The sequence below is a fragment of the Alternaria arbusti genome (assembly GCF_024043155.1).
Source record: "Alternaria arbusti strain BMP 1465 chromosome Unknown scaffold_8, whole genome shotgun sequence".
Taxonomy (NCBI): domain Eukaryota; kingdom Fungi; phylum Ascomycota; class Dothideomycetes; order Pleosporales; family Pleosporaceae; genus Alternaria; species Alternaria arbusti.
The window spans coordinates 456000-481206 of record NW_026249948.1 but is presented as its reverse complement, the minus strand read 5'-3'; the positions used below and the strand labels follow the sequence as shown (position 1 = coordinate 481206).

The 25207-nt window shown below is 52.3% G+C and overlaps 8 protein-coding genes across 8 annotated transcripts; 5 read left to right on the top strand and 3 right to left on the bottom strand.

Annotated features, from left to right (window-relative positions):
- Nucleotides 1-133: 133 nt before the first annotated feature.
- On the top strand, nucleotides 134-2400 carry J4E86_006523 (uncharacterized protein; the record flags this gene model as incomplete). The annotated part of the gene is made up of 7 exons (XM_051447051.1): nucleotides 134-152; nucleotides 200-338; nucleotides 460-745; nucleotides 800-1133; nucleotides 1180-1242; nucleotides 1296-2218; nucleotides 2272-2400. 7 exons carry the CDS (start codon nucleotides 134-136, stop codon nucleotides 2398-2400), a joined length of 1893 nt encoding a protein of 630 aa, XP_051301536.1.
- Nucleotides 2401-2928: 528 nt separating this feature from the next.
- J4E86_006522 (uncharacterized protein) lies at nucleotides 2929-4500 on the top strand (the record flags this gene model as incomplete). Its single annotated transcript, XM_051447050.1, has 1 exon — nucleotides 2929-4500. The coding sequence occupies one exon, from the start codon at nucleotides 2929-2931 to the stop codon at nucleotides 4498-4500; it is 1572 nt and encodes a 523-aa protein (XP_051301535.1).
- Nucleotides 4501-5409: 909 nt separating this feature from the next.
- On the bottom strand, nucleotides 5410-6036 carry J4E86_006521 (uncharacterized protein; the record flags this gene model as incomplete). Its single annotated transcript, XM_051447049.1, has 1 exon — nucleotides 5410-6036. The coding sequence occupies one exon, from the start codon at nucleotides 6034-6036 to the stop codon at nucleotides 5410-5412; it is 627 nt and encodes a 208-aa protein (XP_051301534.1).
- A 1464-nt stretch (nucleotides 6037-7500) lies between these two features.
- J4E86_006520 (uncharacterized protein) lies at nucleotides 7501-14046 on the top strand (the record flags this gene model as incomplete). Its single annotated transcript, XM_051447048.1, has 2 exons — nucleotides 7501-13712; nucleotides 13779-14046. The coding sequence occupies 2 exons, from the start codon at nucleotides 7501-7503 to the stop codon at nucleotides 14044-14046; spliced, it is 6480 nt and encodes a 2159-aa protein (XP_051301533.1).
- Nucleotides 14047-15506: 1460 nt separating this feature from the next.
- On the bottom strand, nucleotides 15507-17049 carry J4E86_006519 (uncharacterized protein; the record flags this gene model as incomplete). The annotated part of the gene is made up of 2 exons (XM_051447047.1): nucleotides 15507-16997; nucleotides 17047-17049. 2 exons carry the CDS (start codon nucleotides 17047-17049, stop codon nucleotides 15507-15509), a joined length of 1494 nt encoding a protein of 497 aa, XP_051301532.1.
- Nucleotides 17050-18080: 1031 nt separating this feature from the next.
- J4E86_006518 (uncharacterized protein) lies at nucleotides 18081-18597 on the top strand (the record flags this gene model as incomplete). Its single annotated transcript, XM_051447046.1, has 2 exons — nucleotides 18081-18303; nucleotides 18356-18597. The coding sequence occupies 2 exons, from the start codon at nucleotides 18081-18083 to the stop codon at nucleotides 18595-18597; spliced, it is 465 nt and encodes a 154-aa protein (XP_051301531.1).
- A 341-nt stretch (nucleotides 18598-18938) lies between these two features.
- Nucleotides 18939-19764, bottom strand: J4E86_006517 (uncharacterized protein; the record flags this gene model as incomplete). Its single annotated transcript, XM_051447045.1, has 3 exons — nucleotides 18939-19124; nucleotides 19183-19449; nucleotides 19567-19764. The coding sequence occupies 3 exons, from the start codon at nucleotides 19762-19764 to the stop codon at nucleotides 18939-18941; spliced, it is 651 nt and encodes a 216-aa protein (XP_051301530.1).
- A 1117-nt stretch (nucleotides 19765-20881) lies between these two features.
- On the top strand, nucleotides 20882-24972 carry J4E86_006516 (uncharacterized protein; the record flags this gene model as incomplete). The annotated part of the gene is made up of 7 exons (XM_051447044.1): nucleotides 20882-20965; nucleotides 21031-21450; nucleotides 21503-21551; nucleotides 21610-21914; nucleotides 21969-22149; nucleotides 22199-22222; nucleotides 22370-24972. The coding sequence occupies 7 exons, from the start codon at nucleotides 20882-20884 to the stop codon at nucleotides 24970-24972; spliced, it is 3666 nt and encodes a 1221-aa protein (XP_051301529.1).
- Nucleotides 24973-25207: the final 235 nt, after the last annotated feature.

The following is a 25207-nucleotide window of genomic DNA, read 5'->3' as shown; positions in this document are numbered from 1 at the left end:
AACTTGGACGGCATACGATGAGATTGACGGTGCACCACTGGACATAATTGCCAATGTTATGCGATTCAACCACGATCTTGTTTGCCTCAAGGACGCGGGTCGCTGGTGTAATGTAGTTGCGGTTGCTGCAGCCATGCAAGCAGATCCAGGACGTAGGTAAACCGATACTCCAATCCCAACATTATGCTAACCAGACCAGAGAGCCCAATAGGCTGGGACACCGAGCCACCAAGCGGCGTGCAAGCCTCCGGACCCTGCGATTTGTGTTTCATCAAGAATCTGCAGAAGCAGGCTGGCAGTCCGTACTACGACGGACCTCAGATTCGAGAGAGTTCCTTGTACGAGTCAAAGACATCAAGCTGTGGTGTGACGGGCTACCCATTGTCTATCTCGTCTTTGCCCTTCCCGCAGTGAGCATACATATATATATGTTCGCAGCTCCACACTAACTCTTTACAGGCTTCCAGTCGCTAGTCCCACACCGACATCGACGGTCTGCAGTGGCAAGGAATACGATATCCAGACCGGCGATGACTGCTACAAGATATCCAAGTCCCAAGGCATAGGGACTGCCTGGCTGCTTTCAGACAATTCTCTCACTGCCTACTGCGCCAATTTTCCACAAAATGGCAAACTGTGCATCAATAACACGTGCAAAGTCTATACAGTACAGCCTGCCGATACCTGCGAGATCATGGCTAGCTCCAATAATATCACCATCGCGCAGTTGAAGGCCTGGAATCCGGTAGGTGCACAGTGCGCAGATCTCGCTTCTTTACCATTATTCTGACACTCTCAGATCATTAACGCTGGCTGTCATAACTTATACAAGATGAACGGGACTTCTATTTGCGTGTCCAATCCTGGCGTAGCATATGTCACGCCCCCAGCTATGCCTCCTCTGGCACCAAGCACAGCCGTCAGCGCAGCACCCGTGCCTACCAATGCGAAGGACGAATCGAACCGACAATGTGGGCAGTGGTACAATGTTGAGGGCGGAGACTATTGCAACCTCGTGACACTGAGGTATGCGATAGCACTGGCTGATTTCGTATTCCTGAACCCATCCATCAACGCGAATTGCACCAATCTGCTGCTAGATATCAGCTATTGTGTAGCGCCAGTAGGAGACAGTGAGTATATTGATACGCTAGATAATCGAAGTTTGCGGCTGACCAGCCAAAGTTAACACCTACTTTGGACGACCTGGCTACCATACTCCCGGTCCTTCGGGAGTACCATGTAAGTACTTCACTTTGCACTTTGTGCGCCGCATACTGATTGTGACTCACCAGTTACCAAAGTCACGTTTACGCCCACTAAGCCCGCTACGACAACACCCTCGCCCATGCAGCTGAGCCTTGCGCTTGATACAAGAGACGATTGTTACCAGTATTTCGATGCATCACAGATGGAAAGCGACATAACAGGAACTCTTTATCGTCACAAGTGCGATTTGGCTGCAGATGTCTATGGTGTGGAGATGTCCGAACTGCTCACCTGGAACCCCTCACTCGGTAACGATACCGAAGCGCCTACCTGCAGCTTCGAGCCTGGAGTCCGCTATTGTGGAAGGTTCTACTTCGAGCCGCCAAAGGCCGAGCCCGAAGTAGGCCCATCGCTGGAATTTCCGATCAGAGAAGGGTATGATACGAACTGCACTGAGTTCAGGGACGTGTCTGAGGATTTCACTTGCGAGGATGTTCTGGCTTTGTTCGATCTCACCTTGGCTCAATTCTTTAAGATGAATCCGGCTGTAGGCTCAACGTGTGCGAATCTTTGGACCGAAACGGCATATTGCGTCAAGTCGCCCAATGCCCCACCGCCCGCTACGAGCGTTACTTCGGCCTCCGTTGCCCCAAGCAGTACAGTTCCACCGGGACCTGGGGCACCAACGCACACTGGACAGCCTGCAAACTGTGTTCGATGGCACATCGTCGAGAAAGGGGATGATTGCTCGATTCTTGCAAACAAATACTTCATCACCTTGGAGCAATTCTATGCCTGGAATCCCGCCGTGTCGAATGATTGCCGCGACAACTTCTGGCAGGGATCGGCATACTGTGTGGGCACTTCGGATTCGATCAGCGTGAGCAGATCGGCTCCCCCGCCGTCGCCTACTCCCAGTCCTTTCGTCATACCAACGCCAAATCAAGCAAACAACGCGATCAAAGAATGCAACAAGGCTGCTCAGGCGCAGGAAGGAGACTGGTGTGCTGTAAGTCCACGATATCCGGTTCTGCGTCGCTTCTAGACTGACTCTTATCATAGCTGTTTGCTGAACGAAACGGAGTATCCGACGCGCAACTATATGCGTGGAATGCAGTCTTGGATAATGGCAATGCTTGTGGCACTTCATTTTGGAAGGATTACTGGTACTGTGTCGGTGTAGCCGCATGAACAAACACGTACAAAAGCGACATGCTACACCCGTCTCTTGTAATGTTGTTCTTGCGGCAACATTTAGCTATCTGCGCAGACAACGCGCTTCTTGGTAGCCAGAGGTCATACCTCATTACGCCTTCCCTATATATTGGAAGTGCTGGTGCCGCAACTGAAGCCTCCCTTTTCCATATTTTGATTTGCTCGGAAAGTTGAAAATGACGGTGTTGTGCTGGTGTCAGACGATTCTCGTCGGCCATCGCTTGTTCAGAAATAACTATCGCACTGGACTGTTGTATATGAAGCCTCGTCTTCTTGACTTGGAATGCATGTGCCCTGTGACTATCTTTGGAGACCTACACGTTAGCATCTTTGGAAACACCCGCCGGGCTTGCGCAACAAGACCTTGCATCAGCATAGCTCGGTGTGATTCCGCTGCAGCGAACGGGCAGACCGTTAGTCTGTTCCAAGGTTTACCTAGGTAGAACCCCTGCTAGCGCCTCGGTACTCCCGCGTACTTATGTACTCAACAGCGTTCCCGCAACAATGGTGCGCTCTGTCCCCTACCCCATTCACGCCATGGACAAACTACCACAAGAGCTGATCAACCGTATTGTGTGTTTTGCAGAGCGGTATCCAGACCAGGAACAGCGGGCTTCCGCGATAGGACAATCTTTCGAGCCCGATGGTTCGCCATCTCAATTTCCTTGCCTCGCGATCCTCAATCGCACTTGGAAGGAAGCAGTCGAGACCATTACATTTCACCGTCTAGGCATCAAAAGCGATGAGCTGGAATCGCTTCAGTCGATCGTAACAGGAAATCGCCGCAACTACCTTTCCTGGATTAGTTTCGAAGCGGTATTGCCAACATATCCGGAAGAAGCATACGAACAGAAGGAGTCACGACTTGATCAACATGCCAACAACGAGGCATTTACAAAAGCTATAAGCGATCTTTTCACGGTGCTGCGAACCTGGGAAGACAACGGTGTGAAGAATGGAGTGCGGCTTATAATTGTGGGAGCTACGTCCCCGACCGACGCCCGGGAAGTGGATGAGTTCGAGATTGAGCATGGCCTCAGCAGAGATATCCAATCCGCTCGTTGGGCAGAGTCATACCTGCGCCTTGTTGAACCCGGCAATCTGCCTACGTTGTCTAATCTGCAGCACCTCACTATCGAGCGTACGGGCGTGCGAAGCCTTGCGCCAAGCGTTGCACCAGATCTAGCGGTGACAATGCCAGAGCTCAGGACAGTGGACTGGGAGTTTCCAGACTACGAGGCTGGTTCTGACGCGGGGTCAGATCAGGACTCGTTGGATTCAGACTATGATCCAGAGTGGGAACCGGCGACATCTCCCAAGGCGCGCGGTGAGGCGCGCGCTGAATTTGCTAATAAGCTCTCGCCGGCACATTTCCGCTCACTCCATTCTGCCGATATTGTCTTTGTACACTCCACTCCTTCAGATCAGAGGTATACAGTTCCGAGCATTGTGCCAGAAGGCTACACATACGACCCGTTCAGTTCATCAATCCGAACCTTCTCACAATGTCTTACCACCCTTACCCTGAGTGCGCACGTCGACCCTACGCTATTCTGGCCATCAGACGAAAACGCGACGCCACCGTCTTGGCCACACTTGAAGTCCTTCGACATCACGTTTGACATGGTCGCTCCATCAGGCAAATGGTACTTCACTGGTCCAACACCGGCCGACGACCCCCACGACGACCCCGTGCGCGGCGTTGTTGGGAGTGTCGATACGCGCGAGTTCAGCTGGCAAGACTTCCGGCAACACCCCGACCCAGAAACCTTTGATCCTTTTCTCGGCGCGCTCGCAAAAGCTGTTGCTTACATGCCCGTTCTCGAGTCCTTCATGCTTACGTCTGAGATGACGGGTAAGACGGGGAAACTGCACATTTCATATCACGCACCGGGCCAGAAAGCGGAGTGGGGTGATGAAGGACCGGAGGATGAACAGCACAGGAGAATTTACTACGCGTGTGAGACGGGAGTATGGGTACCAGAGCCAAAGACGTCTGAAGGGCTGAAACGCGCAGGGATGCAAAAGTATGGCGGGGAGGCCATCGAGCGATACGTAGGCAGTCAATACTATTGAAAGGGATTAGACTGAAATCGCACGAAAGAACATACACCCCATTCAAGGGGGACATCATACACCTATGTCTACAAAGCCCAATTATTGAAGAGGCTGAGGAGGCCACATTACCTTGACAACCCATAGAGTGAAGATCTTATGGTGCTGTAGGCTTCAGGGTATCTGTTCAACTTTTCTGTTGAACGAGATGTGTGTGTAAACGCGGTTATGGGTTTTCCATGCGGTGTGAAGTTTACGTCAAGTATATTATTCATTTCTTTTCTCATCCCGTCACATACGACCATAGGACACTGAGAATTAGGCTTCCCGTCCGCTCAGCCAGATACAAGCAGTGTACCGGCTGGCTAGTAGCTTCGTGGGTGACCAGAAGCGAATCCCCGCTGTTGTATGTTTTTGTTCTTTTTTGCCAAAAATCTGAAATGGCGGCTCTCGAACTCATGGCCCTCTTTTTGCTTCAATGCGGTAGGCGGTATGCGTGGTGCGGAAGATCACGGTCGGTCAAAGCACACTAATGGACTTGCGAGTCGAATAAGCTGCGCAGTTGATTTGAGTTTCTTGTGTACTATATGATACATGTTAACTAAGGTTGTGACAAAGTCCTAACGGTGGGTGTGTAGGGCTCGTTTCAACTACATGCGTAGATAGCGCTGTAGGCTGCAGCAAATATGGCAGTAGTGAAGAGCTTTGTTGCGATATATGCCCAAGCCAAACGTTGTTTGTAATTGAGGTCGACGTACGCTCGGGCGGCATGTCGTCGCTGTATAGTCGTGGGTTTGAAGACGTCTGCCGTCACGTCCGCACCACCAACGCGCGGGTGTCGTGGAATCGCTAACTCATGCTAGAGAATCAGCTGTCTCGGCTTGGGAATTTGTGTGGCTATCCATAGAGTAGCTCTTGCTGCATGTGTCCTCAGGTCTCTCCCTTCTTCTCTCCCTGCGCATCAAAGCCGAGGCCTTCTAATTGGCGTATGAGCTCGTTGATCTTGATGACCTTCTCGAACTGCTCCGGTAGCAGCTTGTCGCCCTTGTCCTTCTTGTCCTTCAAATCCCTGGCCTGCCTCAGCTTCTTGGTAAGCTTCTTCGCTTCCTTCTCCTTCTCAACCTCGGGGTCGACAACCTTTTCAGGCTCGGGCTTCGTAGTCTCCTTCTCTTGACTCTCAGCCGGTTTGCACGCATCTTTAGGCTCAGCGGAAGCTTCCTTGTCCTCATCTTTCCCATCGCCCGCAGCGGCTGCTGCCTTCTTTCTAGCTTCCCTCCGCTTGGCGTTCTTATTCGCAGCTGGACTCGATATGCTAATAGGCTCCTCACTCTTCACTGCCTCGGCACCTGGCACACCCGCCTTTCCTCTGTTGCGGAAGCCCTCAGCAGTGCGATTCTTGTAGAGTTCGACATCTTCGGGTGGGCGGTAGCCTGGGCGGACTCGGATTTCTTTGCGCAGGGTGCCGTCGGGACGGACGGATGCGGGGATATGGCGTTCGCCGGATGCGGAGGTAGTGATGCCGGCTTTGGAGATTGCGGGAGTCTCTACTGAAGGCATTGTGTCGGTCGCGCCTGCGGTGAGGTGGAGTGGAGGTAGGGTGCGCCAGAGGATGTCAGGCAGTCGCAACGGGCCGGAGCACACCAATCGTCCTGGTGAGACCTCGCCAGGTCTTTTCAGGCGTCTGCGAGGAGATTTAAGGAGTTATCGGTGCGTGTCGCAGAGGTTGAGCTGGTAGCGGTGGTGGGGTTGGAAACAAAGTTCACGTCAAAGCGGAAGGCACGACGGGCCAATTAGCGCAGCGCAAATCCCCGTGACGCGAGAGCTTGAATCTTGTCGACGAACCTCAGCCTTTGACATCGCCAGTGAAGCACCACCACATCCCTCTCCGCAGTCAACCCAGCCCTCTCGACACCTCCAAAATGTCTGGCGTAAGTGAATTGATCGGATAACGACTTTGAATGTCCGCTAATGGTCCCGCGCAGATGATCGGCACCGTCTACAAGCAAGTCACTCCTCGCGCACACTTTCGATCGAACGAGACTAACCATCGCCTGCAGCGCGGTCCTCCGCAGCAACACCACCATGTTGTTCGCCGTCTTCGGCTCCGCCTTCGGTCTCCAACTGTAAGCCACGGCATCCGGAAGAGGAACCTGGGGAAAGGAGAGAGGCTGATAGCAGTGCAGGGCGTTCGACACAGGCTCAGAAAAGATCTGGGACGGTCTCAACCGCGGCGTACGTCAGACTGTTATCGGGGGCATGGCATTCGCTAATACAAGTCACAGCGCCAATGGAAGGACATCAAGCAGCGATACATGGAGGCAGCCGAGGACGACGAGTAGCACTTCAGCCATACCTCAGTTCGAACATGAAATAGACACTTTCTTACGGTTCTTTGGAGCGGACACTGTACATTGTGGTGTATACTACAGCATGCGAAATACCAAGGCGCGATGTGACCTACATCCCATACATGAAGCCCCGTCAACATGATTGCGTTTGATGGTGTGTTATGGAAGTTCTGGCTCGTGACAAGAGATTGGTACGTGTCGAATAGATGATTCTAGCATACAAACAAATCAGGGCTGCATCAAACAGACCATGTGCTGCTACTAGTACGTGGAGGACCATGATCAGGCTGTCTCGAACAAGGAACAGAATGAACTTGTGCATTGAATAACTCATGTCTTTCCATGTAACAGCAAGTGACAGAAGACTCAAAGACATTGATTGCCTTTGTCGACCCGCGGGGTTTGCAGTCGGCTGCTTGGTGGCGTCGCGCGTGCCTCGGGGGTCCGCGCTGTTTCACGAGATGATGCTCGCAATGACATAGTAGCGCGCATCTTACACCTGCACCTGCTGCTTTCTCCTACCACACCGAGCCTTCCACCAACCCAAGACTCACCCCGGTGGCTGGCCCACAAAACCAGCACTTCGTACTACAAACAACCTCACCGTTGGAGTTTCGTTATTCCCTCCGCCCACCACTCGCGTCCCCCACCATCCCGCCGCGAAAGCTGCACCATGTATATGTCCTTGCACGAGCAAGAACTATGCCGACACCTGCGCGAACTCCCACGACGACACAACTACCGCTTCGAACTCGCCGCTGATCGAGAGCTGCGCGAGATTCTCTTCCGCTCTCTTGCTGGCCGCCCCGAATTCCTAGCGCACTTCTTCCCTAATGGGCTTCCGACGGATGCGGAGAAGCCCTGGAGTCTGCGCGACGCCCAGGGTGCCGTAGAAGGCGCCGAATACACAGCAGCCGCGAGAGGAAAGCCATGCGGGCATATATTCAAAAATGGCGAGGCTACATACCGGTGTAAGACATGCAGCGCCGACGACACCTGCGTGCTGTGCGCCCGCTGCTTTGACGCTTCCGACCATGAGGGGCACCAGGTCTTTGTCAGCGTGTCGCCCGGCAACTCTGGCTGCTGCGACTGCGGAGATGACGAGGCCTGGATACGGCCGGTGCACTGCAACATACACTCGATAGACCCCGAGCGCGAGTCCAAGGCTGCAGGCAAGGCGAGAGAAGGGTCTATGCTACCAGACGAACTCGCAGAGACCATTCGCACCACCATTGCACGGACCCTCGACTACCTCATCGACGTCTTCTCCTGCTCCCCGGAGCAACTGCGCCACCCCAAGTCTGAAGAGTCGATCCTCGACGACGAGCGCAAGTCGCGTCTTACCTCACGATGGTACGACCTGGGCGACGAGACAGAGGAATGCGACGAGTTCTGCCTAGTGCTGTGGAACGATGAGAAACACACGGTCAACGACGTCAGAGACCAGGTCGCTCGTGCGTGCAAACAGAAGCTGGCGTTCGGCCTGGCCAAGGCCTATGAGATCAACGACGTCGGCCGCAGTGCCATAGTCTACAGGACCGACCTGAAAGACCTCCTTCGCATGGCCAAGATTATCGAGGAAATCAAGCTCACCGTCACCATCCGATCCGCGAGAGACACATTCCGAGAGCAGATGGGTGGTGTACTCATTGAGTGGATACAGGATATTGCAGGCTGCAGTGTCGGCGAGGACAACCAGATACTCCGCCGCACCGTCTGTGAGGAGCTCCTCAAGCCATGGCGGATTGGCAGCGAAGCATCAAACCAGAGTATTGGCAAGAACGGTCTGGATGATCACGAGATGGAAGACAAGGAAGCTGAAATGGATGGCTTCTTCAACGGCATGCTATTACAGCGACGAGCTCGTATCATCCGGGTCCAACGACAGCGAACCACCGATACCAACGACGACACTACAGCCTCTGACGACGACGATGACGACGATGGCGGGCCTGCAGCAGATACCCAAGATGATATGGACATTGATGAGGTCGGCGCTCAGGATAACGATGGCGACGTGGAGATGGAGGCATACGAAAGCGCAGACGAGGCGCTTGAAGTGTCTGAAGCCACAATGGCAGGCTACCCTGCTCCCCCACCACCGCCACCACCACCTGCACACCCGCAGCGTGCTCAACTCGAGCAGAGTGTCACGCCGGCCGAGTCAGATAGTGAGCCTATGGTTGGCGCACCGTCTCTCAGCCATGCCGAGCCGATACTGCCGGTTCCAGAGACACCTCATACCCGGTCACTGCCACTACGGCCAGCGCGGCCAGCCAAATACTGGTTAGAACGGCCTGAAAGCTACGGTAAGAAGCCTGGAACGCCACCTCACGAAGACCTCTGGCAACGCCTGAGGCTTGATCACTTGATATTGTATGATTTGCGCATGTGGAAGCAATTGCGCATCGGTATCCGCGATGTCTTCATCAGCACCGTCGTCACCATTCCCGAGTTCAAGCGTCTCTTAGGTCTACGCTTTGCTGGCGTCTATACTGCTCTTGCACAACTTTACCTCATTGCCGACCGTGAGCCTGACCACTCCATCATCAACCTTTCTCTGCAGATGTTGACAACTCCGTCTATTACGTCCGAGGTTGTCGAACGTGGCAACTTCCTTACAAACCTCATGGCTATTCTTTACACCTTCTTGACTACCCGTCAGGTCGGCTACCCTTCAAATGTCGACCCCAAAGCAACACTAGCTTTCGAGCAGGGGGCTGTGACTAACCGGCGAATGTATCACTTCTTCCTCGATATGAAGTATCTTTTGGGTTCCGAGTTCGTCCAGGAGCGAATTCGCGAAGAGCCGCGGTACCTCTTACAGTTCTTAGACCTCGTAAAGCTTCACCAAGGTATCTGTCCTAATGTTCGCCAAGTGGGCGAGCATCTTGAGTTTGAGTCGGAAGCGTGGATCAGCGCTTCTCTCATCACCCGAGAAATCAACAAGTTGTGTAGACACTTTGCCGAATCATTTGCCTGGAGCCGCGGTCAGGACCCATCCAACATCCAGCGTGCTATTCGTGCAGCTGCCAAGGTAGCCATCATCAATTCGCTAGGCGCTGAACGTAGACGCTTTGACCAGACCGAGCTCAAAGAAGAGACCAGGTTCAAGACGTTGGAGGTCTTTGAATTTGACGCCGAACCCTCTACCTTCTATGGGCCATCGTACAAGGTTGTCGATTACGTTGTCGCGACACAGCCCATGAGCTTCCATCACGCACTTCATTACACTCTATCATGGCTCATTGATCGAGCGCGGAGCATGGATCGGAACGACATCTTGCGCTTGCTTCTATTCTCACCCAGCGAACTGCAGATGGACTTCAACCCGGCGATGGTGTCCATTCCTGTACATCAACCTGAGGAATACCTATTAGCCATGTTCGACTTTCCCCTCCGAGTGTGCTCATGGCTAGCTCAGATGCGTGCAGGCATTTGGGTCAGGAACGGCATCACATTGCGACATCAGATGACGCAGTATCGAAGTGTGTCACAGAGAGACGTGTCGCACCAGCGAGATATCTTCCTCCTACAGTCTGCACTCGTCCTTTGCGATCCGTCGGTCTTCCTAGCGTCAATAATCGACCGATTCGGACTAAACGGATGGATGACTGGCAAGTACGAAGCCAGTCACCATGGGTTCGAGGACAGCCAAGCTATTGACGTGGTCGAGGACTTTGTGCATCTGCTCATCATCATTCTCAGCGAGCGCACATCGTTGATACCTGCGGAGGACAACGATGAGTCTCAATTAGCGTCTATGCGCAAAGACATTGCTCATGTACTGTGCTTCAAGCCACTCTCTTTCTCTGACATGACCGCACGACTGTCAGATCGGATCCAGAATATGGACGAGTTCCCCGCTGTCTTGTCTGAAATGACTAGATTCCGAGCTCCAGAGGGATTATCTGATAGCGGGACTTTCGAACTGAAGGAGGAGTACATCGATTTGGTAGATCCTTACCTTCATCAGTACAACCGCAACCAGAGAGAGGAAGCAGAGAATACATACAAGGCCTACATGGCCAAGAAGACTGGAAAACAAGCTAGCGACATCGTCTATGAGCCGAAGCTCCGCCCGATTCCTTCAGGTCTGTTCCAAGACCTGTCGGCTTTCACCAGAACGCCGTTGTTTACGCAGATCATATACTACCTACTGGCATATGGGTTGAGGGCAGGATCGGCTACACCGAGCATACCAGCCACTCGCGTGGAAACATACATTCAGTTTGTCTTACAGCTTCTCCTTGTTGCTATCCTCGAGGACAAGAGTGGAGAGCATGGGTGGTCCGAGAAGATGCCTGACTCTTTTGTCACGTCAGTGTTGACCAAGAACGCAAATGTGGGCGTCAAAGACCACCCCACTGTTCTATCGATCCTGAAGACCCTGCAAGACAACGAAGCCTTCAAGGCATGCGAGCCGAAGATAAGCCTGATTCTTCATAGGCTCAAGCAACGCCAACAAGAATCTTTCATCATTGCAGCGGCAGCAATCAACATGCCAGCCGACAGGATGGATACTGCCTCACCCGCACCTCAGGACAAGGAACACAAAGAGCTCAAGAAGAAGCAAGCACTCGACCGACAGGCGAAAGTTATGGCAGCCTTCAAAGAGCAACAGGGCAAGTTCTTGGCCAACCAGGAGTTCGACTGGGGTGAAGATGACTTTAGCGACTTGGAAGATGAGACCGGCGGGCTCGTTGAGCAAGAGAAGACCCTGAAATACCCCTCCGGTACATGCATCTTGTGTCAGGAAGACTGCAACGAGCAGAGACTCTACGGTTCTTTTGGATATATTTCTGAGAGCAGAATCATGCGGCAAACTCCTCTCGAGGATGAAGAGTGGGTGGACGAAGTCGTGCAGACGCCGGCCAGTCTCGATCGATCTGCTGAGGACCTGCGCCCATTCGGTGTGGCCGGCAAGAACCGGCGTACGGTAGAGAAAGTCACTGCTTCAGGTGAGCGCGTTACCAGCGAAAGACAAGAACTAGGAAAAGGATTCCCTCCTCTTTCGGTTACACCTGGTCCAGTCACTACTGGCTGCGGACACATCATGCATTTCGCATGCTTTGAGGTATACCTGAATGCTACGCAGAGACGTCATGTCAGCCAGATTGCGCGCAATCACCCCGAGCGGCCTGAGCTAAAGGAGTTTATGTGTCCCCTGTGCAAAGCCCTTGGAAATATCTTTTTGCCAATCATCTGGAAAGCAAAGAAGGTGTCTAGCACGGGTGTTCTTGAGACTGAGGAGCCGTTCGATACCTGGCTGGAATCACAACTGGTTGCAACCCACAAGAGTCTGGAGAAGGGTCTGAAGGTTCCAGCAGACTTGTCGCACGATCAAAAGATGTTGTATGAATACGCAGAACGGGACTTCATCCAGCCAATATCGAGTCGCTTGCCTGATCTGCTGAAGCCACCGCTACCTTCGACTGGCCTTGCTCTGTCACAATCAGGACAACTTGCACCTCGGTTCCAGGTCCCAGCGTTCCTGGGTGTGCAGCCTCCTGAGGCCGCCGAAGCTGGCTTAGGATCTTCTCAGAGCAGTCCAGCTCTCACACAGGACGTTCCGATGGGAGAACTGATCAAGATCTACCATAGGCTGAGAGAGACATTGAAAGTCAACAACGTTCACTCCTCGTTCGCATATCCGCATACACCCGCAGTTACGAACGACTTCACGCATACCGACGCGCTTGCACAAGCTCTTGGGTATTCTATCGCCGCCGCCGAGATTGCTCAGCGAGGCGTGCAGTCCGAATCGGTACGTGGGACGTTGATCGACAAGATCTCTCCGCAAGCGATCACCCATCTCCGGGTATTCTCTGAGACTGTCTCGTCGTACATCGCAATCGGAAGCCTTCGTGGTCAGGGACCGACCAAGACCACGGATGAGTTCTCGGAAAACCAACGTCGTCAGTTCCGCCAGCTATTGGTCGGACATCCAGGCATCTCTGACCCAGACGTGTTGAGCTTCGATCTAAAGAGCATTGCGCCGCTGCTATGCCAAGATCCGTTCATCTTCCTCTCAGAGTGCGCGGTGGGCGTCGTTCCGGCAACCAATCTCGACATCCACCACATAATGCGGCTGTGTTACCTTGCTGAGATCGTGCGGGTAGTCTTTGTTTTCGCACTAGGGGTGAAGAATCAGGCTGCCGAGGAGATGGCACTGCATCCAGAACCCTTCGTGTCGTCCCCCGAGCGGTTTATCAGTGAGGAGAAAGTCAGTAGTGGGTTCATGTCGTCGCCTGACCAGATGAACAATCTGCTCTTCTTTGTCTGTGTCGTATTCAACGTCGTCAACACGGGCGATTCACCCACCTCATTGGACACAGACAACATGTCCATTCCATCACAGTTCAAAGAACCCAACTTCCTCGGCTTCATACAAACCATGGTTTCAACCTACGCTCTGCCTTTCGTCCGTAAAGCGGCTATCCTCATGCACGTACGCTACGGCATCGACCTCCCACTCGTCCCCGCCGAAAGCGCAGACGAGCCCGAACTCGCACGTCTTTCCTCCATCCTCCGGTTACCGTCCCTCGACGAGATATTTGCTTCCTTCGCTAGCGGTACATCAGCAGCCCACACAACCCGCTCCATCGTAGGAGGTTGGCTCCGCCATCTCCTCTGGGCGCAAGCAGGCAACAACCCGCTCAAGCCTGTAGTTTCCCTCTCCCACCCCGCCATCTTCGAACTCGTCGGCCTACCGAAGAACTACGACACCCTTACCGACGAAGCGATACGCCGCCGCTGCCCCACAACCGGCAAAGAACTGACAGATCCCGCACTCTGCCTCTTCTGCGGTGAGATAATGTGCAGCCAAGCCGTATGCTGCATGACGAATAAGAACCGTGGAGGCTGTAACCAGCATTTAGCAAAGTACGTCCTCCCCCACAGCCCCTACATCATTCAAGAAGATTCCCTACTAACGCATCAACCCCACAGATGCGGCGGCCAAATCGGCCTCTTCATACACATCCGCAAATGCATGATTCTCTTCCTCAATCTCGACCACGGGACCTGGCACGTCGCGCCTTACCTCGACAAGCACGGCGAAGTCGACCCCGCGCTGCGCCGTCACCACCAGCTTTTCCTAAACCAGAAGCGGTATGATGCGTTGCTGAGGAAGGTTTGGCTGGAAGGTGGAGTGCAGAGTCTTATCGCGAGGAGGCTGGAGGGCGATGTTAACAACGGGGGGTGGGAGAGTTTGTAGATTTCGGGGTTTCATTGTTATGATTGTTCAAGTGTAGCGTTTGTAGTAAGCGTTTTGCAATTGATTATATTGTATGTGGCATGCCTTGAAGATGAATGCTGTTGTCACGTTGAATGGTGTTCATGTAGAACATACCTCATACTTCCCGAGAGCAAACTGAGCTTTTGTGTTTGAGTGAAGATACATCGTGTTATAAATGATGGGGCACCCGCGTTATCGAATCGACCAAGAATTTGTCCAAAAATATAAAGCGGTGATTCAGCCCTCGGAGTTCTTCGAGGACTTCGACGATCGCAACGCGTTACATGCCTTTCGTCATCAAAATAGTCCCAGCCAGCTGACAGCCATTGGCGGGATGACCATATTCATGCCGGGCTGCACGAGCATACGGCTTACCTTCGACTTCTTGTATATGTTCATTTCTAAGAAGTCCGCCTTTTTATGTTGCCAGTTCATCAGTTCATCGTGGGAGGTACGTCGAACTAGTATACCCTCCGGGAGTTCGCGTTTTACCAATTCCGAATACCAGTTCTCCGTGCAAATCTTATCGATGTCTTCCGCGCGTAGATACCGGAGGTGGTCTTGTGTGCCGTACGTCATGTTCAGTTCGTCGACGACGGGGAGGTCGGTGAGAAGCACGATCGCGGGGGCTGGGATTGGAGTTCAACTAAACCAGACATAGAACTTTATGCGAATTAGTATTCGTCGTAGTTGCCACAGTGTTTACTTACTGCTTCTTTGTTGCTGTAAAGCGTGCTTGCGAGTACGTTTCCGGGTCCGTCCAGCCGTTGGATCAGCCTGTATCGAAGCGCAGAAGTGTCATACACCAACTTCGCACACCATTGTCTTGCGCAAGAGCTTGTCTGCTCATGAAGTTTTCTCGATCCAGGAAGTCGGCTTCGGGAAGCGGTTACCCAAAAGCGGCAGCTGCTGGTTTGTTACATGCTGATTGTTAGTCATTGGTCGCTCCGCCGAAATTCACACCTAACGACATGGAGGCTTTCTGAACAAAGAGACAGTGACGTCGGTCTTTTCATCGCGTTGTGGCCAAATTGATGGTGTCGCTCGTGCGTTGGTGATGTCGTTATCTAAGGATTGAGCCAGAAGACGCGTCGACCCGTGGACGCGTCAGAGCTCCCGAGGTCCGCGCGCCAAGACTACCTAGCCTGCTTCCAAACACCTGACAGCTGCGCCAGCTTGGGGTACATTCGTTAACATGGCACTCCTGCAAGAATACGCATTTCGCATGAATTAACTAGATAGTTTCACCATCGCAAGCGCACACTCTGTATTGCGATTAGCAGACAACGGAGCCCAGCCTGAACAGCAAGCCACAGCGCGCAGAGAGAAGCTCGACTGCATGAACAACACTTGGGTAAACGATTAAGTTTAATAATTGTTAATCTACAGAGCTTGAGAAAAAGAGTCCAGACTTGGAAACAGCGAACCTCAGTCTCGGTCTACTCATCCCAATTATGATAAGCAACGGGTGAGATATCCTGTCCACCATACGCGGTACCACCAAAGTCAAGGTACCCTTGCGCCCCCGAGTAAGGAATGCGCGCGATATCCTCATAATCGCCCATAACCCACACACTCTGCATACCCATAATCATATGCTGCAGCACATGGCAATGCAGCATCCAGCAACCCGGGTCCAACACCCTCAGTCTCCAGCAGCGCCATCCGCCTTCCTCTCCTGCAGTACCCTTGGTACGGTAGCGGTACAGGTTCGTAGTGTCGCGCCTGACAGGGTTGTAGTTCTCAAGCTTCTTCTCATTCTCAACAGGATCGAAAGTGCCGTTTCCGCTGCCGCAGTCGTAGAAGTGCGCGCCGTGGAGATGGAAAGGGTGATAGTCGAAGCCGCCGTTGTTATCGACGAGAGAGCCTGTGTTTTCTAGGATAATCTCGATAACTTCGCCGAGTTTGGCGGGCCAGGTCAGCGTGTATGGGTCCCAACCGCCGTTGGCCATGGCGGCGGTGTAGTTCGGCATAGCTGCAGGGCCGTTCTTGTAGATGTCGACGAGGTAGGGCGGGCTGTTGGCGGTGGTCTCTTCGGTCCAGTTTAGGCCATCAAGTTGCCAGATTGTGGTGGATTGCTTGAGTTGCACGTTGTTGATGTGGACGCGGCGGGTTATCTCCGAGGCTTTGGGGAAGTTGTTAGAGACGAGAGGCTCGAGAGCGTACTCGAGGAAGTCGTAGGTGGCGTTGGTGAAGGTTAGAGGGGCGATCGTGGGTGCCTTGGTGGTCTTGGGTCCTGAGCTTGGGTAGCGCAGGATACCGAAGCCGGTGTAGATTGCAGGTCGGTCTTTGGTCTCCCATTGCATGATGTATTCGGTTTGGTTGCCGAGCTCCTCTGCTGTCTTTGTGCTGAAGAGGGCGTCGAAACGTTGGCCGGATGAAAGCATCATGTGGTCTGTAGTGTGGGGTTGCGTGTAGCCACCATCGGCTTCGATAACGTCGAACTTGGAATGGCCCTCGATACCGAACGATACCATCGATATGGCTGTTGCACCTACAAAGCGCATGCGGTAGGTCTTGCCCGGTTCGACTTCGATAACTGGTAGCTCACAGGTGCCCTCGCCAGCAGTTTCACCAATGGCAACACCGACACCATTAAGAAGCACTGCGTTGACCTCACCTGTCCACTTGAATGGCGTCGCAACGAGACCATCTTCCATTACCTCATCAGTCTTATTGTAGTAGTCTTGGAGGAAGACGATGCGCTCTTCATCGTACTCAAACGGAGGAGGACCAAAGTCTTCGATGATGAGCGGCCCTGCTGCAGAGATGGCCTGGAAGCCGATGTGAGAGTGGTAGAAGTAGGTTCCGGCATCCTCAACTTCAGGATGAATCTCATAGTCGAAGCATCTGTGAGGTGCGATCGGCCATTGGCTGACGGGTGAGCCATCACTGAAAGGTGCAGTACGTTGACTGAGGCCATGCCAATGCTGGAGCGTGTTAGTCATATGTTTGTGCCATAGTCTAGTTTCTCCATACCATTGTTGTGTTGTACTCTTCCATGTCATTGCAGACTCGCACCCAACTCGTCTTCCCGGCTGGGAGACGTAGTTCGGGTCCAGGGGATGTACCGTTTACCAACGCAGACATGCGAGTCTGGCATGCTACAGTGTGGTTCTCGTATGTAACCGAAAGGTAGAAGTCCGGGGTGAACCCTCCATCATGAGTGTGGAGACAGGAGTCGTTGTTTCCTGTGGGGTAAGAACCGTTCGTTCCTGTCGGGTAGGGTGCATTCGACTCTTCGCCCACGACTGAACGCGCCGCTCCCAGAAGCAAACCAAAGACCAAAGGGGTGAACATCTTGGACTAGATGCGATGAACTGAAGTGAGGTATCGAGTAAGCACTGCCCAGCCTTATAAGCAGACCTCCTAATATAAGACGTTAAGGTGGCGCGCTTCCTCTGGCGGTGCACAATCTGACACAGCTAGTTTACCATCTACGAACCGTGATCTACGTCAGCATCGCTGACGGCAGGGTTGGGCCGGTAGTACAGCCCAACACTTCCTGGAGAAGGCCCGAGATCTCGCCGAACGCGAAAGCGTGTTGTCTAGATGGCAATTAGTTTGCGACCCTGCGCCCGTCCACAACATCGCGAAACATATTCTCCATGCTGAGCAGGGCGTCAGTACGTTGTATACAAAAATACTTGCGGCTGTCAAAATAGAGTTGCCATCGTCGCGTGGAGTTTAGGTTTCCTGCTAACGCACCGTAAGCCCCCTATCAGACTTGGATGCGGACCGAATGGCGGTTCTTACTCGCCATTGCAATTACCGGATCGTCCGGGAGGTACTGTAGAACAAATGGAAGTCGACTAGAAGCACAGAAGTGATGAATAGCCTGAATGGTGATGAAGACAGTCTCGCCGGGCCCCTGATCATCAAACCTTGAGAAGCACCGACTATAAGTACAACTTTGTACCATCTGCAGCCTTACCCAACGGCAGTTCTCCCTCTATATATACATCGGCCCTCCTCTTCTGAAACCGCGTCGCATCGTCAACGTCATCGATATCATGTTCGCCCAATTCGTCTTACCGTTCCTTGCGATGCAGATGCTCGCATCAGCAACTCCGCATCAACACCGAAGAGCCAACGGCGTCGAGATTACGAGTCTGACAAAAAATGTCACATCGACTAGCGGAATCGGCAATGTCGCTGCGGCGGGTAACCTTTCACCATTCGGCGACATTGGTGTAGGCTGCGGCATCAACTGGCAAGCCGATGTGTCGTACGGAGGTATGTATCCCAATTGCTATGCGGCCGGTTTTAACTAACGCACGCGATACAGGCGGACTTCAGGCTGGATCCAGCGACTTTGGTCTGGGAAGCGGCTTCAACATGACCCCGGAAGCCATCATTATCGGCGCTGGAATCGGCATGAATGCGGCGAATGCGAGCGCGAACATCCAGTTTCATGGGTCGAAGAACGGAAGCGTCGAGCTAGTATTCGAGAGTTCCGCACCGATCGTGTGCACGCCAGGGTTCAAGGATGGAAAGTCGACTGTTTCATGCAAGACAGTGTCTGTGTAGATGGTGGCAAATTAGGACAGTTCGATCGATACCAGATGCACCGTGTGGAGAATACGAAGAAGTTGGGAGGGACGAGGAGTGGGAAGAGAAAGAGCTGAGAGGAAATGGCCCGTGCGACTAGCGTTGCGCGAGGGCTACGGGGAAGCTCATCTACGTCTTCAGCCCCAGAAATATTCTGGATCTTGATATCAATCTAATCGACTACTTAAGACGGTGCATGTCTTTCTATATACGCCGTCAGACATTTGAACCTCCCGCGACCCCCATACTTTCTACGTATCCTGACCCGATCGATGCGATTGATTGCCCCATCTTCATGTACAGTGTCCTCGATCGCGCTTTCAGCCGGAACCTGTGCTGTGCTTCTTGAGGATGAAGCCGAAGTAGTGGAAGGTTCCCCCTCCTCCACCCAGGACTTCCATGTCAAGATCCCACTCATCATGCGAATTAAGAATTGGCTTGACGAAGTGGGGCTGACGGTATGTGACGTAAAGAAAGACGCCGTCATCTTTCAAGACCCTCCAGACCTGTTTGTAGTTAGCAGTTATTCGAATAGACATGTCTGCACTTCTTTTCTTTACTCACTTCTCTGAGATACATTCTGCTGTTCTCGAGGACCTCTTTGGGTGGACTCCATGGGCTGCCGTAGGACATACAATCTAGTGTGCATTTGTCAAAGACAACATCCACGGAGTTGCACGCGATTCCGTTCATGTTTCGCACGTCGCCGACTTGCCATGCTACTTGGGGCTTATCGGCATGTCGAGACTTCATCAGATTGGCTACTACTGTAGAGAAATCGATGCAGAGTTGATTCCTATATCCCCGGTCTAGAAGGTCGTATGGCACACTCTGGTGATATGTCAGTTTGTTACTCTCAAGGAACGCAGGTAAAGCCAAAGATATGTAGAGCTTTTCAATTGAAGATGGCAACGAGACAAGCTTGTGGAGAAGGGAAAAGCTGCTTACACTATTCCCGCTTCCCAAATGCAGAATCCTCGTATCCTTCGACTTGTTTCGGAAGAGATGATTCTGGAAGAATGACTCCAGCTGACTAAAACTGCGATGCCATTCATGCGTCGGTTTGTCCCCAGTTGCTGTCGCATACTGCTCGTCCCAGTAATCCGAGTAACTAAGGATCTGCTCTGTGTCCTGGTGCGATAGCATGGCGTCGGTCTGTAATATCTTGGTTCGAGGTTTGGTTTTTGATTATTGGGCCAAGGAGTGATATCGAGGCACGTACTTGGGTGAGGATGTTGGAAGAGTGCAATATCCGTGAAATAGACCCCCCATGACTCTCTGCTTCCTACACTCATGCAGCGCGAGTCTTCTTCCATGACTCTGCGAGTCTTCAGAGCACCCCGACTTCATAGTAGATTTTGAGTAGACGCGATGACAACTTGGAGATCCGTGCCTTTGGCTGCGACTCACAGCGTGACATCGAGACCGCGATAGTCACTCTGAAGAATTCTGACCAACAATAGCTCTACAGAAATCGCAAGCCTAAGTATGACCAAGCTGGTAAGGGCAAGACTTTCGGAAAGTATTGTCGAGCTAAGCAAATGATGCGATAGCTACTGTTGCAAAAGGACATGACCAATAGGCGAGCGCTACCCATGTATGTTTAGCTGCGCAAAGCAAATAAGGTCATGCGTTAGTGACCAAAGAAAGGATTCGGAGATGGCCATCCTTATGATGCGACCGTAGTGTGTAATTTGGAAGCGACCCCATACGGTCGGCTGGACAAGTTATGATCCATCGGGGCTAAGAGCGATCGCGCCTTCGAGAGGCCCGCGGGCGGTCCCGAGGTCCCGCAATGATAGCGGCAGGTCGTACCGTGTCGGGATCCGACATTGTGATGGGAGGAGCTACCGGGTCACACGAGAAGCGCAATACTGACCCTTTCGTCGTCGCTGAAGGCGTTCTGCCAATATTTGGTGGCGCGCAATACGGATCTGGTGACGTCGAGACTCACTCGCAAGGTCCATAGTATCGTACTCGATCCCCTGGCAAGACCAAAGAAAACTCGTTCTACTCGGACAAAGAGTAGATACTGTGGGTGCTGCAACTGTGCCGCAGAGTTGCATGCCATGTCACGTCGGCTGCACGGCGTGCGAAATTGAATCCTTGCATGCGCGTGCCTTCGCCCGTTCATGATTAGCGCGGGTAAGGGGAACACAGCTGCGGAAACGATACGTACATTTCCCCCCGCTCTTCGGTCTCAGCTTATTTTCACACTTGCCTTACGGATAGCAGTCTAACTACTGCTGAATGAGACGATGAGATGGTTACTAAAACAATTATCCGAAAATACCGCGAGCTTCGGAAGCCTAAGTCGCTAGCGCCCGACAGTTCCAGCCAGAACCAGGTTAGTTCAGATGGATGCTGTGGTCCATGAGGCACGATCGAGACTCAACGTTGACAACCAAATAGCCATCTCAGCCAAACTATAACATTCAGTCGGTTCCTTGCGCGCCAAGCTCTGCTCCTTCCATCGCAACCTCGACTGCTACAAAGCCCAAACGTAATAAGAGTCCCACCTCCAAAAGTCGCTATGGTCTCAATGTTGAATATGACGGCACACACATCACCGACGGTCCGCAAGACCAAGGAGTTGACATAGTGGCCATTCACGGGCTTAATGGCAAGTCTGACTTGACGTGGACCCACGAGAAAACAGGCAAGTCATGGCTTAAGGACCTTCTACCGATTGACCTGCCACGCGCGCGCATCTTCACGTATGGTTACGCAGCCGAGATTTTGCTCAGCAAGAACGTGAGTACAATAACCGACTACTCACTTGGACTCCTTGCGGAGTTACGCCGCCAACTGGATCAATCGTCCGAAGCTACTGTAAGAAAACATGGGAGCACTTGACTATCTCCGCTGATTTTACGCTCCACAGCCTCCGCGCCCAATCATCTTCATTTGTCATAGTCTAGGTGGACTTGTGTGTAAGCGGGTACATATGATCCAACTTTTGAGAGACTTTGTGCTGTTGACTGACTGCAGCCTCAAAGGCACTGCTTCTAGCTCAAGAACACAGCCACTATGAAGACATCCTGGCCTCTACCACCGCCATCGTCTTTTTTGGTACTCCTCACCGCGGCTCAGCAATAGCAGACCTAGGAGTGGCTATCGGTGATATAGCAAATGCCTTCTTCCTAATTCCAGCCGTCCGCAGTGATCTTATCAAGGCGTTGAGCTTGGGATCCGAAGAACTAGCCGTCCTTTTCGAATCATTTTGCAAACAATTGGACTTCCTCAAGATTGTTACCTTTTATGAACGGCACATCCTGCCTCCCTTCAACAAAGTGGTAAGTGCTCCTATAACTCGTGTGGTTCATGCTAACATCGTCACCGTTGACCAGGTCGTCGATCGCCCCTCGGCCGTTATGGGGATCCGCGGCGAGATGGTCATTCCCTTGAATGCTGACCACAGGGCTATGTGTCGCTTCGAGTCGAGGAGCAACAATGATTATTCCATGGTCGTCAGTCAACTCAAACGACTGTGTCAGGAAGCGAAGTCAAATAGGCATTCGGCGAACATGTGTACGTATCGCTAAAACATTTTCTCGCTCTCGCTAATAGAAGTCACTAGCTCTGCAATCAAATGAGAAGCGCTGTATGAGCCTGCTCTACTCCACAGGTCTCGAAGACTATCGAAATCAACTACCTAAACCTGTGGAGGGCACTTGCAGCTGGATTCTTAACGATCCACAGTATATGTCTTGGCTCACATCTAACGAGACGGGCTTATTGTGGGTCACAGGTGAACCAGGTTGCGGAAAGACGATGCTTTCTTTGTACCTCACCGAGCACCTGGCGATCGAGTCTCCATCTTCATCCGGACCAGAAGTCTTCTACTTCTTTTGTGACGACAAAGTAGGTACGCAGAGGGATGCAAAAGAAATAATGAAGAGCATCCTACACCAGATCCTGCTACGACACCGAAGTCTCATCAAATACATGAAGTCGAGATGGGAAGCCACAGGCCATCATCTTGTGGATTCATTTCACGCTCTATGGGAGATCTTCGTTCGTATTGTGAAAGAAGCGAGGCTAGGTTCATTCGGTATTATCGTCGATGCGATCGACGAATGCGAACCAAACACTCGGCGGCTGTTCCTCCAGGCAATCAAGCAGCTGGTGCAGGAAGCGCGTCGTGCGACCCGTCGCTCACGAAGTTTTGTCAAGTTCCTGTTCACTAGTCGACCTTCACCGCAAGACCTCAGCGTTCTTGAAGAAACCCAGAACACTGTCCTGCCACTAGATGGAAACCAAGCCAGAATCAGCGAAGAGATTCGACTCGTTATTCGCAATAAGCTTGGGCGGATCGCCAGCAAGCTGGGCTGCTCGGCCGAGACCATTGCTGAATTGGAAGCGCTGCTCACGGAAAAGGCGGAAAAGTCATTCCTGTGGCTAAACATCGTACTCAAGTCACTTGAGGATAGTCCTTCTACGTCGAAGAGAGATCTCAAGCGAATTATCAACGACTTCCCCCGTGAGCTACAAGCGACGTATGCGGAGTTTCTCTACCGTATACCCGATAGTAGGAAAATCATCGCCTCCACCGTCTTACGCCTCTTGCTGGGAAGTTCGAGGCATCTGTCGTTAGACGAAATGAACATAGCCTACACCATTGATGGCAGCCTGGAGGGCTATCAGACTGTTGCCGAGGTGATGGAAGACCGTCAGACCGCGCTCGAGCAGATGTTACAACTTGTTGTGGGCCCTTTCGTTCGTATCGAGGCGCAGAAGGTGTCTCTTATCCATCAGTCTGTGAAAGACTTTCTGACCGGACATGCACTGTCATCGCCAGACAGTACAGTTCAAGAATTTGGTACTTCGACTCCGACGGCAGCGCTCCATATGGCTTCCACATGTATTCGATACCTTTCTCTTGAGGAATTCGCGACCGATATCTTCATACTCCCGACCCTTCCGTGGGATGAGGACGACACAATTGCTGGTGTGCAAGAAGACACCGATTCAGAATCTTTATTCGACTTGGGTTTCGACATGAAAGGAGATACCATCATGGATACCGGTGACGGATCCGATGAAAGAACCCGCGTGTCTATCGCTGAGCGATACCAGTTTTACGACTATGCTGCAATGCACTGGGCTAGACATTATGCACAATGCGAGACCGTTGTCGACAGATCTACCCAGGAAGCTTTTCGCAGTTTGACACAACCCGGGAGTGGCATGCTCACAAATTGGCTCAAATACTATTGGTTTGAGACGGATATGGAGTATGTGCTACCAGACTATTTCGACACTGTCATGGTGGCTGCGTTCTTTGACTGTGCAGTCATGCTCAACGATTGCTTGCGCATGCCAACCGAACAGCTCAGCAAAGATCGTGCTCTATTTTGGGCCGCGAGGATGGGAAGTGCAAAATCGGTGGAGGTGCTGCTTCAGCATAGTGCAAACCCTAATTCGCGCGTAGTTGAACTACACACTCCATTAACTATAGCTTCTCATCATGGCCACGTTGAGGTTGTAAGAACTCTCCTGCATGATACACGTACCAGTATCAATGCCGAAGGACCGTCCGGTCGTTCTGCCTTATCGTACGCGGCTGGAAACAGTCACCAGGAAATCTTTCAGATGCTGTTTAACCGGCATGATTGCCGGCCTGAACACCAGGATAACAACGGATGGACAGCTCTTTTCTGGGCCATGGAAAGAGACCACACGGTGATTGGGCGTGCTCTGCTTGCCCACAAAGCTGTGGATGTCAACCATGTCGACCGCCAGGGCCGCTCAATACTGTCTTGGGCTGCAGGCGAAGGCTTTCTACAGGCCTTGAAGATGCTACTCAAGCAACCGGGTGTGGACACAAATCTCAAAGACAAGAAGGGCCGGACACCATTGCTATGGGCTGCCAACAACGGCCAAGGAGAGGCCATTGATGTCCTTATGAGGGATGACTACAACATCGACAGGCAAAGCAAAGACAATGACGGTAGAAGTGCTCTTTCTCTAGCCTGTGGCGGCGGCCACACAGATTGCGTAAGAGCCTTGATCAAATATCGGTGTGGAGATGAGAACGAAGAAGATGTGAGCGGATGGACACCACTTGCTTGGGCTCTGGACCGCCAGTCCCCTCCAACAGTGGGCGCTTTACTAGCGGGTCGGGAGGTGAAGCTTGACCATCAGGATCAGAGCAAGAAGACTGCTTTGATATGGGCAGCAGAATACGGCTATTATGACGTGGTGGAGATGTTGCTGCAGCAAGGTGCCGATTCTCGTATAACTAGTACAAATGGTCGAACCGCTCTAGACATGGCAGAGTTGTATGGGCGTACAGAGATCGCAGCTTTGCTCAGACAGGTAATGTCGATGGAGGAGAACACTGTTTGGTGATATCGCTCGGTTGGAGTTTATTAAAGTATCTTTGGTAACGGAACGAATTGACGTCCCCTCTGTCTTTAGTACCACAAAGTAATGATGACACGACAAACACTGAAGTATGAAGAAGCTGACCGGGATGATGGTCGTCGGATATGATGAGATGCCATACCTTCTTTGATCGTAACATTCTCAGCAATGAGCAATGTATCGTAACCCACGATGCCTAACATAATACCTAATCTGTATC